Raw genomic sequence first — 13,684 nt, 5'->3', positions numbered from 1 at the left:
GGTAAAACACAGTGACTGCCTGGGGAAGCCTTATTTGCCAGTGAAGGCAGCACCTCCCCAATCCATATGACAGACCAATTATGCTTGCTTTATCCTTTAGCTAAAAAAAAAAAAAAAAAGAAGTCCAAGTCACTGAAATCTTCAGCTTTAAAAAAAAAAAAAAAGAATGGACAAATGCACTGACCAGTGAATGTTTTGGTAAGTATGCTGCTAGTACTCTATTTTCAGAATTCCCTACTGACAAATTTTATTTGTAGCATATAGTAAATATAATAAGGTGCTTCAACATAGCATGGCCAGTCACTGAAAGAAGAGAAATGAAAGGCACACAAGTTTCACTGGGACCAGAAAGACAAATTCTGTAATATAGGTATGTCTGTAACCAAGTCATTTTACATCCATCAATAATTGAAATCAAGTGCCCCCAGTCCTGCAATAGCAGACTTCGACCTTTACCAAGGAAGAAAGCCATTAACAGCAAAAAGGCAGCTTAACAGCACGTGTTTATACATTAGTGCCATCCAGCTTAATTGACTAACCTAAGATTACAAAAAGCTTTCAAAGGGGAAGCATGTGAAGCATGTGTAAAGGAAGCATGAGCAAAGAAACACCTCCTCTTGTCATCACGTAGGCACAAAAAATTTGTACTAGGAGCACCAAATGGGTTAAATGAAGCTTTGTGTTTAAGTACTTATAATTCCTTTGCAGTGCAGAACAGCTTTTGGAAAACGGAAATAGAATGTCTCGCATTAAAAATCCCCCAGAGAATCATAAGTTACAGTGTCAAGGAAAAGTGAAAACAATTTGAAAAAACCTTCAATCATCCATTTAATAATCATACAATTTTTATACTCTTCACCTATCATTGTGCTCGTACTGAATATGTATCATTTATCACACAGGAGCAAGAGCCTGTAAAGGTTTCTGGCTGCCTTTGGATTTAGTCAAAATGAATGCAAACAATCACGTGGGATTCAGCCAAGCAATGACGTTAAATTCTGCTCTGTCAGAAGACAGCATCTGTCAAAGCCCACATTTAAACTGCTGCCTGCCTGTGCAGCAGCTGAAGAACTACGGAATGGATTTCAGAGACCACAATCCTCGCCTCAAACAGCTCGAACCCATTTCTACTACTGCCTAGCAACAATGAAGGAGGGAAGAGAGGCAAATCCTATTACCGAAGGCAAGTGAGCCACTACGTGCTAGCACTCACAGCTAACGTTACCATTAGAAATATGGATACTGAGGAGAAGGGAACACAGCACTGCATTGTCCGGCAAGGGAAACACCAGATGTAAAAGCTCCAAGACATCGGCTGCGAACGCCAGACGAGCCCGATCGGAACAGGAACGGGAACTACTGTCCTTTTGTTCGAACAATGAACAAAAAGCCCCAAGACAAGGACAACACTTATGAGCAGGGAAGGTAACGCGGCAACGGGCAGACAGATGGACAGATTGGATACCGTGAAAAGCGATCGCAGGAAGCAGACTGCTGGGGGATGTGCGCATGTTCGATAGCATCTTTTTTGCTGAAGTGATGGCGTGCCAAAACTATTTTCTGGGGGTATAATCCTCGCACCATAAATGGCCTGACCAAGGAAGGTATGTCAAATCCTTGTGTGTGATATTCATTCAATTGTCTGTTACCTTTTCAGCCATTGCAGATAATGATCATTCCTAATTTGCAGAGCCCGGGAGAGATAACGAACCGTGTCTCTAAACAGGGGAAAAATTCCAGCAGGTTTTCCTTTCACCACCCCGAACAATGTCACTATCTCAGACTCGTTTAATACACTGCTTACAGCCTGCACAAGGTTGGTGTGGGCACAGGAGGGATTAAAGGGATAATGTAGCTACTGTAATGATTGCATTTAACTGAGAAATTAAAAACTCAAAAGCCTCCAATCTAGAAAAAAACAGTTAGAAATCCTCAGAAACTAGGTCAGAATTAATCCTTATCTGAAGTAATCTTAAAGCACTGGTAAAATGGCCATGATGTGACACACACTGAGAGCACTGAACCATCAAAACAGACCGTGCAGTCAAATTACATTATCTAAAAAGTGCCTTCAGACCTTTTTCACACTTGCTTTCCTCTTTTTTTGCCCCTGAAACACAGCAAAATGTCATCAGACTAATATCGGCCAAGCATAAATTGGGAGCGTGCAAAAGACCGGACATGATTTAAACCATCAGCAGCACGATCAGGCACCACATTTTACAAGTAACATCAGGCTCCACTGAGATCCCAAAAGGAAACCTTCAAACGCTACACATTCAAAATGGTGAGCACGTAAATTACCTCATGCCATCATTGCTTAATAGGAAAACACTGCCTGTTTAACTTGGGTTGTAAAATGGCACTCAAACTAATTGTCATTCATTTCTGCTTGTTGTTTAAATTTAAATACTTCATCAAATGTGGCAAGCAAGCAAGAAGACAGGTTACTATTTACAATAGAAATTTAAGACCCAAATCTATAGTGATTTAGGCACCACAAAATGAAAGTGCTTATCTGCAGGATCTGCCAGTGAGCTGCCATAAATCCCCACATCGGCAACATAAATGAGCTTTCTTTATCCAAGGCAATGCTAACATGCAGAGAAGCAACCGTGACTGGAAAGAGCTCCCAGACCTAGGGATGCATCTCACAGTCACCCATTTCAGATCACTTTTAAAGCCACTTCCCAGGACTTTTAAAACAAACCCCAAATTCTGCCCTCAGGCAGTACTTCTGCAGAAGCACGCCTAGCTGGCGGTGCCCCTCTCCTATCTGACATTTTAAAGCCTGAGCATCAGACCTCACCTTGAGCACTGCCTGTGCTGTGCAAAACATTAATGCAGTTTGTAAGTGAACTCAGGCACGGTACGTGAGGCCTAATATGCAACTGCTGCTGTTTGTCAGAAGAGCGGCTCAGGCTGCCTTCTGAACTCTTCTAATTAAACAATCTGCCCACAGCTAATCAAAATACGAAAACCCAGGGCGTGTAAACAGGGAGATGAATCCTTCAGTCTGCAAAGCTGCAATTATAGAGCAGGGCTGAAAGTACAAAGAGCTGAAACGCTGTCAGAGCACAGACCACAAACCAAAATCGAGGAGGCATTCACAGTGCACACACCCGGCATCTGACAACAGAGCAGGGACCGCACGACCAAGTGCCCAAAAGGAAGAACTCCTCTAAGTCAGAGTTTCGAAATGCAGTTACGTGCAGCAAGATACTTTCAGAAGACAAGGTGCCTGTATAGAGACCTTAGGTTATAGCTGGTTATTTGCTTTTTGTTTTTACCTACTGCCCATGGTTGGTGCCTGTCCTTAAGCTTCTGTGAAATGAAATTTTAATCAGACAAATGCAGTAGTGCTTTAACCCTAATTAAACTGAGAGAAAATAATGGTTTTTCTCATGACACTGTTTGATGCTGTTTTTAATACATACTGACAGCTCTCTACTTTTATTAAACACATCCCAGCACATATTTTTTCAGTGGAGCAATTGCTATTGCTGGATTTCAAATGCCCACTGTAATGTTTCACACCTGAATTACAACGAAACCAAAGCACAAAGTTGTTGTTTGTGGTGGTTTGTGTGTTTTTTTCCTTTCAGTCAATAGTTTTATGATGCTAAGAAACAGGTGTGGGTCCTTCCTTCATCCATACAAGGCCTTTTTAAAGGGCAAACAGGGACTGAAGGTTTTCTAGGAAATTCCCACCTTGAAAAAAAATCAAGGAAACATGTTAAGGGAGAAAGTACCTCTCTGAAAATAAGCTTTTAATGGTAGATGAGATGAAAATCATCAGAAATCTAATATGCACAATGTGAACATGCAGTCAAAAATAGGAGGGGGGTGTTCACCCATTCTAACCCCATTTCTCTGTGCATCATGGAAAGGCAGCAATTTTAAGTTCACACAAGTAACATATAACCACATTCTCCCTTTTACTCATTCTCGTGTGAAGTAGGAGCACAAAAAAAGCCTACTACCTTAACTAAAAATTAAATACAGATTAGTAATGTGATACAGATTTGCTTAAGTATTTGCATCTAACGACTGAAGTTTTAGAAGTGGAATAATTCAGTGTGGCAAAGTTAATCCAAATTACAGCTGCTACTCTGCATTCAGCTCTTCATGCAATTCTTGTTTTGACTTCTTCCTAAACAGCATGCACATGAAATGGACTGATAATTCATCAAGCATTCCCACAGTTGCCCTCCAAGCTGGTATCGAACAATTATTTTCTCTGAGCTCTAGGATACCCTTTGAAGTGACATTTGTGTTTGCTCATACAGAGATATCCATCCCAAAAGGCTGCATTTTCATTTAAAACTCACTGCACACCACAGTGAAACTAAAAACTATGTTTTTAAAAATTATGTTTGGAGAGCAGGCTTTCACTCTCTAAGCATGAAAAAGAAGGTGTAAATGCACAGGTAAGCATATATCTTCCACGTCAGGGGCTTAGTTCCTTTTTACCCTAAGGTTTAATTTCTGAGCTAAGCAGCATTAAGAAGAACAGCATGAAATTTCAGGCTGATTCTCAAGCAGCATATTTTTGAGACAGGTTTAACATCTGTGGAGTGGAAAATAATTTTTAGATAGTTCAGTTTCTGCTACATAGCACCAGTCCCAAGCAGTTAAAAAATAATAATAAATGAGAAATGCTTTCAGTGAGCTTGAAAACAAAACTCATGAACATGATGCAACAACAACAGGGAAGAGCTTAACATATCACCAGGCAAATATTTTGCCATTTCAGAAAGAAGTAAGGGGCAGTTTTGTCTTCTTAGATACATTTATCATTACAAACCACAGCTAAAATCCCCGCTTACTTGCTCCTCCTGGTGGAGGTTAATAAGACAGACAAACTACAGTTTCAACTCAGTGCAATACTTCCCCTTGCTTCCAAATATTGTGAGTGATGTCTTCTGCATATACATTACTCTGTTTATATATCAACTGACACAGTAATTAAAATAAAGCTTAGTTATATGTCTCTCCTTATCCTTTTTGAAATCTCATCTTTTCCCCTTACATTAACTAGGCAGGCTGAACGTTACAGTCACACATAATAATATATTATTCAACTGCCATCTCTTCTTAAATTACTTCCTTACAGCGTAAAATCCTGTAATTTCCCCATATAACATGTCACTTAGATTTTAAATGCAGAAATTAATCCAAATATTGGTTTTAGAAGATAGCAAAGTAATTAATAAATTACACATTTATATTAAAAATAGCATTTTCTGTGGGACCCTTATTCAACTGTCATCCTTTTTCCTATACAAAACCCTAGGGCCCAGAAATAAATTAGAGCAAATTGAAAATCGCAAACGAATTGCTACTGTGCAGTGAAAGGTTCATTTACAAGATGATGTGATCAGCTTTTAATATGCAGCATCATGAAGCTGCCATATTGACTCTGCTCTTGAATATGAAAAAAATTTAGGAGAAAATGAAGCACAGACTACTTTGGCACTTTTTCCTACAGTTACAGCTGCTATTAGCAATACTTCACATTTCTGCATGATAACTGAAGTACAGCAGTTACATTTAGATCCACAGAGGGAAAAAAGAGTCACGTTCATCAGATAGTTTGCCAGAAAGTAACTTAGAGCCGTGCAGTTTTACTTCTTGTTAATATGAGCATTTACTTAAGATCTCTGCCCACTAAAAATCAACAGCTTGACTGTAAATCAGCTGCACACAAGCCTGGCACACCAGCCAGGAGTTGAAGCTTTTCCTTCCTTGTGGAGCAGAAGGTTAAAGGTGCTTGAAAGGTGACCAAAAACGTTATCATGTGTTACCATCTAAGGGCTGTGCAGTGAGGTTACTGGACCCTGAGAATTAATTTTGACAGGTGCACCTTCTCATTGACTTTCTGAGCACAGTCGGGGCCGGTGGAAACACGCCAAGCAGTGTACTGTGACTAACACAGCTCTGCCATAATCAGCCCTGCACCGTCTGTCCCACCACCACTACATGACCATTTTACAAAAAGGGTTTTTAAACTGAACCGTACGAGCCTCTGCATGTCAAATCAATTTTAATTAATGCCAATAAACCTTCCATCTGGTATCAAGCCCTTTTCATTCAGTCCTCCTCAAGCACCATACAAGGATTTCAGTCAGTATACATGATGCTATTTATGTCTACTTCACACTTCTTCAGCTAGCATGATCCACTTTTTCTAGTTTTTGTTTGTTTGCTTTGGGGTATTCTCAACTCTTACCATAAAAGAATTATAAGCGAGCAAATCAAATAACTTTGTTTTTTGATAAAAGTTGTCTTTCATCACGAGTCTGACCTTGTTCATACTAACATGGGCTGTTTTTCCAAAACAAACAAAAAAAACCCACATGACTAAATTATAGGTTCATGTCTAGTTTCTCATTGTAGCTTTTTATATTATGAGCAGGTAAAATTAACAATTTATGTTCTGTTTGTTTAAACCTTTGCAGAGTGAGCCATTTGCAGAGAATCACTCAACATAAGCAAAAGAAAATGAATACCAAAGAATAGCAGTGGATCCAGAAAAGAAGGGAAAAGCATTTTGCTTGGCCATTGTCTCATCATTGGATTCTTACAACATGCTTCAGTGGAGAAGACGACACTGCTGCTTTGCAAAGATGACCTGGAATACCAAAAGGTCTCTATTTCGCACCCATCTCATTGGCCTGGTCTCTCTTGTGTTTCTTTTTGCTGTGTTTCTGTTTTTTAATCATCACGACTGGCTGCCGGGCAGGGCTGCTTTCAGAGAGAATCCCATGGCTTACACTATACGAGGATTTAGGTCTACTAAGAGCGAGATGAACCACAGCTCTCTAAGGAATGTGTGGAAGGACGCCGTACCTCAGACTCTCAGGCCTCAAACAGTCACCAACTCCAACAACACCGAGCTGTCACCCCAAGGAGTCACCGGTTTGGAGAACACGCTCAGCGCCAATGGAAGTATTTACAACGAGAAAGGCGCTGGGCATCCAGCTTCGTATCATTTCAAATACATCATCAATGAGCCTGACAAATGCCAGGAGAAGACCCCTTTTCTCATTTTGCTCATTGCTGCAGAGCCAGGCCAAGTGGAAGCCAGACAGGCGATTCGACAAACCTGGGGTAACGAAAGCCTGACGCCTGGCATCCAAATTGTTCGCATCTTTTTGCTGGGGCTAAGCATCAAGATAAACGGATACCTCCAGCGCACCATACTAGAGGAAAGTAAACAATACCATGACATCATTCAACAAGAATATTTAGACACCTATTATAATTTAACCATTAAAACTCTGATGGGAATGAACTGGGTTGCATCTTATTGTCCAAGTGTTCCGTATGTTATGAAAACTGACAGTGATATGTTTGTCAATACTGAGTATTTAATACACAAGCTTCTGAAACCAGAACTTCCTCCAAGGCACAAATATTTTACAGGTTATTTAATGAGAGGTTACGCACCTAACAGGAACAAGGACAGCAAGTGGTACATGCCACCTGATTTGTATCCAAGCGAACGTTATCCTGTATTCTGCTCTGGAACTGGTTATGTTTTTTCTGGAGATTTAGCAGAAAAAATCTTCAAAGTCTCCCTAGGCATCAGACGTTTACATTTAGAGGATGTATACGTGGGGATCTGCCTTGCCAAGCTGCGAATTGACCCCATGCCTCCACCCAACGAGTTTGTCTTCAATCACTGGCGAGTTTCTTACTCCAGCTGTAAATATAGCCACCTAATTACCTCCCATCAGTTCCAACCTAGTGAACTGATCAAATACTGGAACCACTTACAACAGAATAAGCACAATGCCTGTGCCAATGCAGCGAAAGAAAAAGCAGGCAGGTATCGCCACCGTAAACTGCACTAGAAGGACAGCACTCCCTCTAGCAAATGTATCCCACGTGCAATTTGTAAATACCGCTGAACGCATGTACAGTGAAAAATGGATGAGCTTCACGGGACAGCCTTTAGTTGATCCCCATCTCACATAGTGGAGTCTGAAAATTATTTTTTTAATTTAAAATAAAAAGTATAGTTCTTGATAACACTGGTATTATGAAACCATAACCAAAAGGTTTTCCCAGCAAATTTGAAGAAAAAAGATGAGATAAGGATTTTTGTGTTAATGTGCAATAATAAGCATGCACACTTTGGTGGTCCAATTGCTGACTTCTGTGCCAATAAAATGTAATTGAGCATATTTTCCACACAAATTTTATTTAAAAATGCATTCATACCTCTAGTCCTTTACAGTGTAATGATTTGTTGTTATCTCGAATTGGTTTAAGTAAAGTGAAAAATGAGAAACAAAGGAAATGCACAAAGGGCAGATCAGTTTTGCTTTCAAATACCACATGAAAATTATTATACACTTCTTTAACGTACAACATATTTAGCAGTGCCGCAGTTACAATTAGGACACTACCAAAAGAACACTAAAACAATGCAAAAGGACTCTGTTAAAGTACATCCAGTTCTGGCATGGTTGCTTTTTGGGAGGGAATAGGAAAAAGAAGGATAAATGAAAACAAAGTTCAGACTACCACTTTGTACATCGCCTTCTGAAATGTTACTGGTGTTCTTGATTCAACTCCAGTTTCAACTACATCCCCCTGAAAGAGGTGACAAAGTTGCTTAATTCTGTAGAAGTCATAGGGCAAGCTCCTAAATTCTGGTGCCAAGTAACATTCATTTTGGCATCTTCGTGCAAATTCACTCAATCTGCTATTAATTTCTTTACATAACTTCACAATAGCTCAAAGTCTGATCAGATATGCAAAATGGAGCTTCAAATCTCACTACAGTCTCAAAGACGTTCTATTTTGTATAAGAGGAAGAAAACCTACAAAATTTTTTTTTGATTTTCCTCTTTACTGCCTTTTAGACACACAAAAAAAACCACCAGTCAAGTGAAAATCAGTTTGCTAGAGGAAATTAAGCCAAACACTTCACTTTATAGATGGGGAGGACTAAGTCATAAGATTGACGTGTCCAGATAGCAATACAGGAGAGAACAAAATGGAAGCAATTTTAAAAATTAAAGCTACATCTGCCACTGAAAACAAGATTGAAGAAGTAGCTTAAATCTATTTACAGGTTTCCAAGTTTTCTAACAAACAGAACAGAACTTTTAAAGTTCTTTTTCCAACAAAGTTACAGAAGCATTGCATCAGAATCAGGTTATTGCTATTTATCACAGTGCCAGGGTAAGCAATACCCACATTTGATTAAGCAGTAAATGATGGAACTGTGATTAGTTTTCTGTTTGACCAGTACTTTTTAATTGGGTAAAATACAAATATTTGATGTACTTTTATTATTTAATAAAAGTGATTATATTTATGGTCCTTCAGCCTTCACTTTTTATGGTAAAGCTGCTCAGGAAGAAATAAATTGCTAGCTTCAGCATTAACTGACGTTTCCAGTTTTCCCTAATTCTTAAAGTGTAGTTTTCATAGCATGCACAATACAGAGAACACAGCAGGTTTTTTTTTCTTTGTAATGAAAAGATGAATCATCTTACGGAGCACTCTCAGCAGCCCTAAAGCTGTCTATATCCAGGAACTTAGGCACATAAGCAGACTGTATCGCACTGGTCTAGTCCTCTAAGGAATTCAAAGGAGATCTTATTAAAGATGGGTAAGGGAATTTGCTCTTCACTATTTTTTGGGTGGTCCTCCAATAAACTGTCATACCTTTAACCACAGAAATGGACATTTCTGAGGAAAGCAAGTGTGTGAAAATAGTAAAATTTATGCAGAACAGAACAACGTTCTCCAACTCAATTGAAATTGTATTGACTTAGTTGTGGTGATGATTACAGGCATTCATGTAACACAGTAAGTAGTACAAGCTGCATTTGAAATGTTTGGGAACACTCTTTAACATTACCGCCTATTTGTAGTTCTCTTCTGACTCCTTCCTTCCTGGTGAGGACTTGAGCACCAGTCCCTGCCTTCAGTACTTTCAAGCTATTTACTCTACTTGGATCTTCCCAACTTTGGCTAGTTCGAAATGTTGTTACTAGCTTCTGGGTCTAATCCAGGAGGTTAATAACTGAACATTAAATAGTTTGGCACTTTCATTATAAAGTTTGGCAGCCAAACAACCTCTTGGGTACTTCACTTCGGAGTTCATGCAAGATGCCAATCTGCCTGAGTTTGGCAGAATTAGTTAGAATACCTACAAGTTCAGCACATTGAACTTCTTCCTAGTTAAAATAGTAGTGAGGAGTACAAGATGTTAAATAAAAACCCATTCATAAGGCCCTTTTAAAGGCTCAACCTACTTCTTAAAAATTGTATTAATATTTGGGTATGATTTGAAACTACTCTATCAACACATTTGAATCACTATCAAGACAGTCAAAGGCTACTTAGATCTTTTTTATCCAAGTGTTTTCTTTCAGTTTGTTATGAAGCTTGCAAAAGCAGGAGTGAGAGGTTGTATGGTGAAACATGCAACTACAGAATTAAAGATCTACCTTCCGTTCTCCAGATGCTGCTGCCACTTTATAGTTTGTGTTGAAGCTACTTGCTTACTCTGGAAGAGCATAACAACAGTTCATATCAAAACAGTGCAATCATTTCCATCATTAAAACCTCTGGCAAGTTCTGGCACTTCCTACCCGACAGAAAGCAAGACAAGAAATGCTCTGTCAGTTGCAACAGGATAAAAGTTTGTGTTTAGGTCTAATATTTCCACAATGAAGTGAAAAAAAAAAATCAGTAACACTAGTTTACTCAAAAAAGTATAGAAGTTTGTGCAATCTTCTCTTTAAATGTGTTTTGTGGTCGTCCCCTCCTTCCCCCCCTTTCTATGTCTGCTTCAGATCAAATGCAAAAACATGACTTATTACAGGAAAACGTGCCTTGTCATTAGCACCATCATTGTGGCAAAGAAACATATTAGACAAAGTAAGCAGGGGAACAAAAACTGAAATCCAGTAATTTTTCCTTATTTGACTTTAAACTGAGTGAAGATTTATACTAGACAACCAAAATAAAGCCTCACACTACTATTTACCAACAGAACTGCTCCTCTCACATCTCCAGTTGTACCGCTGATCCCAGTTATTTAGGGATCCTGTATCAATAGGTTTGAGCATGTGAAGTGAACAACTACAGCTGTTGGAGTACAAAGGCTGCTCCTATCCCCAGCCATTGACAGATTTTTTCATGGATGAAGTTCATGTTCTGTTCTAGTCTGAAAGAAATACTAGTAAAAGGTACTTACAAGCCTCAGTGGTTGCTTTGAGGGGGGAAAAGTGTCTGATAAGATCTTTATCTAAAGGTTGTAAGTTATTTCTGTCCTACAAATTAAAAATTATACGATTGCAGTGATCTCAAAGAAATAAGGCAGACTAGGTTTCAGGTTAAAAATGTCTCAAAATCAATGCCAGATCAGGCATGGCATGAGCATGAGCATAGAACCTAGACACCATTACTCTAGACAGCCCCTCATCCCTCCCGATTTCCCAATACATTAACACAATCTGCAGTCATACTTCAATCTAAAATATCTACATCATCCCCACATTGCAAGAACATCTTATCTCTTGAATGAATGCTCATTGCAATTTTTGACAACTTCCCAGGAAGAGATGGAAGAGAGAGAAGAACACAGAAATTACTACTACTTCTGTTCATGCCATTAGCAAGAACAGGCTTGTAACTACTTGGCTAAAAACATCAATTTCCATGTATTGTTTTTTTTTGTTTGTTTGTTTTGTTTTGTTTTTTGTTTTGGTTTGGTTTTCCATTTTTTACACCTCATTTCTCAATCCTCACTTTATGCTGTCAAAGAATACAAGGAACTATTGGACAATTTAGTTACATTATAACATCTGCACCTATAAAATTTTAAATGCATCTCCCCTTTTCATTTCTTAGTTTGCTCTTTCAAAGCAGCGTGTGATTCGGGTGGTACAGCCTCACCATTCCTGACCCCACTAATTCCAGGCTGGGGATCATACCCATCACATACAGCATTTGCTGTATCCCTACAGATTCCATCTCCAGCCTGTCCACCCAGCCTCCTACGTCCAGCTCTGCTTTGCAAGACTTGGCCACTACTCAAGGGGAACACAGGGAGAGGAGGGAAGCAGGGAAGCTGCACTGCGAGCTATGCAATGCTGCACCGTGCAAATGTAGGTCAGAAAGGAGAGAACAGTGCCTTTGCTTTGTACCCAAGGCAAGAATTAATTCAAAGGCTTTCTGGGGCAGGAGGCTGGGGGACAGCCGTAGAGAACAAGCTTGCAGCAGGTCAGTTAAAGCTCTTGAATATCAGAAAACAGAGGAGTGAGACTAAAAACACAGCACCTGATCAACACCACACAGATTAAAAAATACATACACAAACACACCTCAAGGGCAGGCTCAATGATGAAGGGAAAGCACTAAAAGTGAGGCCAAATTAGAAAGCAGCATCTGAGTTTCTAGTGAGAAGTGTTTGTACTTTCCCCCTTATAGAGGAAATAAAACTTTAAGGTGAACCTATTCCTGTAACCAGATTTCTGGTTTGTGATTGCAGTGAATGCCCTTTATTAAAGCCTGCACCAAAGTAATTACAAGCAGTGACACAACAGCATGAATAGCAGCAGGTCAGTAACTCCAGAACAACTATTTTACATATAGGAGAGCCAACCCAGTCAAAACAGCCCAGAAAGCCAGATCAGTTTTATCTAGGGCTTACATTTCATTTTGAAAGGAAGCGTTCACTATATTCTTCATTTGTCCCTGGCTAACTCAAAGGAAAGCCAGCCTGGCACAAGCCGGTACCTTCGATTCACAGTTAAACAACTGCGGAAGAATTGAGCTGAACATGGGATGGAGATGAAAACCACCATGTTGCTCTCCTCGTATCACCATGGAAACAGTTAAAAGAACTCTTCAGCATTTAGATCCGACAGTTTTCATGATAACCCTAACTGGATGATGGTAATGATGCATTTTGCTTCATGAGCTAACTACTGTGCATCTCCAACCACCGGGCACAAACCATTCCCTTCACTGCTCTCAGGGCCGTGCTGGTGGCCAAAATGTTCTGACTGAGACAGTAACCTCAAGTCGTTTCTCACTCTCTTAAAAAAAATAAAATAATGTCCCTCGAGCTCAGGGAATGCTTATAGCTTAAAGCTTCACGTAGTCTCAAAGGTTTCCATTTAAATGCTTAGCTTGTGCCTACTTGCTGTACCAGGTGGCAAAGTCAGGACTGCTAAAACGTTTGATGGGAATTTTCTGAAAGGGCTTTCATTCACCTGGGAATGCCTGAGAAAGAAACACTTTGCAAAACACTTTCTAAAGAGTGAGCAGAGCTGCTCCTGCTGTCTTCTAGGTATCATTTGCCTGAGCAAGGAGGAAGAAGTTGATGTTATTCTATAATTTTTATCACCATGTAACCAATATAAAATTTTTCAAATATGAAGACACTGCAAGCCATACATACAATGTGTGTGTGTATATACACGCACACACACACACACATATATATATATAAACACATATTGAAGAACATACATCACTGAAGACAAGTGCATCAAAACAAGTGCATCCATCTCCTTTTAGCCCATTTAGCTTGATCCAATATTAATTGACATTTGGGTATCAATACTCAGTGAACCACTCACAATGACCTTCCAAGACACCTAATTTGGGCATGATGGAAAAGGCTTTTTATTTTTATTTCCCTCAT

General features: G+C 39.5%; 2 protein-coding genes across 3 annotated transcripts in view; one reads left to right on the top strand and one right to left on the bottom strand.

The window, feature by feature from the left end:
• Positions 1 to 13,684, bottom strand: part of CDC73 (cell division cycle 73) — a 98,213-nt gene that overhangs the window by 36,703 nt on the left and 47,826 nt on the right. The window lies entirely within an intron of this gene.
• On the top strand, positions 1,004 to 9,338 carry B3GALT2 (beta-1,3-galactosyltransferase 2). Of its 2 annotated transcripts, XM_068690632.1 has the most exons (3): positions 1,004 to 1,604; positions 2,122 to 2,287; positions 6,462 to 9,338. In XM_068690632.1, the coding sequence occupies exon 3, from the start codon at positions 6,591 to 6,593 to the stop codon at positions 7,857 to 7,859; it is 1,269 nt and encodes a 422-aa protein (XP_068546733.1). In that variant the 5' UTR covers positions 1,004 to 1,604; positions 2,122 to 2,287; positions 6,462 to 6,590; the 3' UTR covers positions 7,860 to 9,338. The 2 variants fall into 2 exon arrangements, with proteins under 2 accessions (XP_068546733.1, XP_068546732.1); XM_068690631.1 differs by lacking the exon at positions 2,122 to 2,287.

The sequence above is a fragment of the Anas acuta genome, chromosome 8 (assembly GCF_963932015.1).
Source record: "Anas acuta chromosome 8, bAnaAcu1.1, whole genome shotgun sequence".
Taxonomy (NCBI): Eukaryota; Metazoa; Chordata; class Aves; order Anseriformes; family Anatidae; genus Anas; species Anas acuta.
Note: the sequence above shows the minus strand (reverse complement) of the source record. Positions and strands in the feature narration are given on the sequence as shown.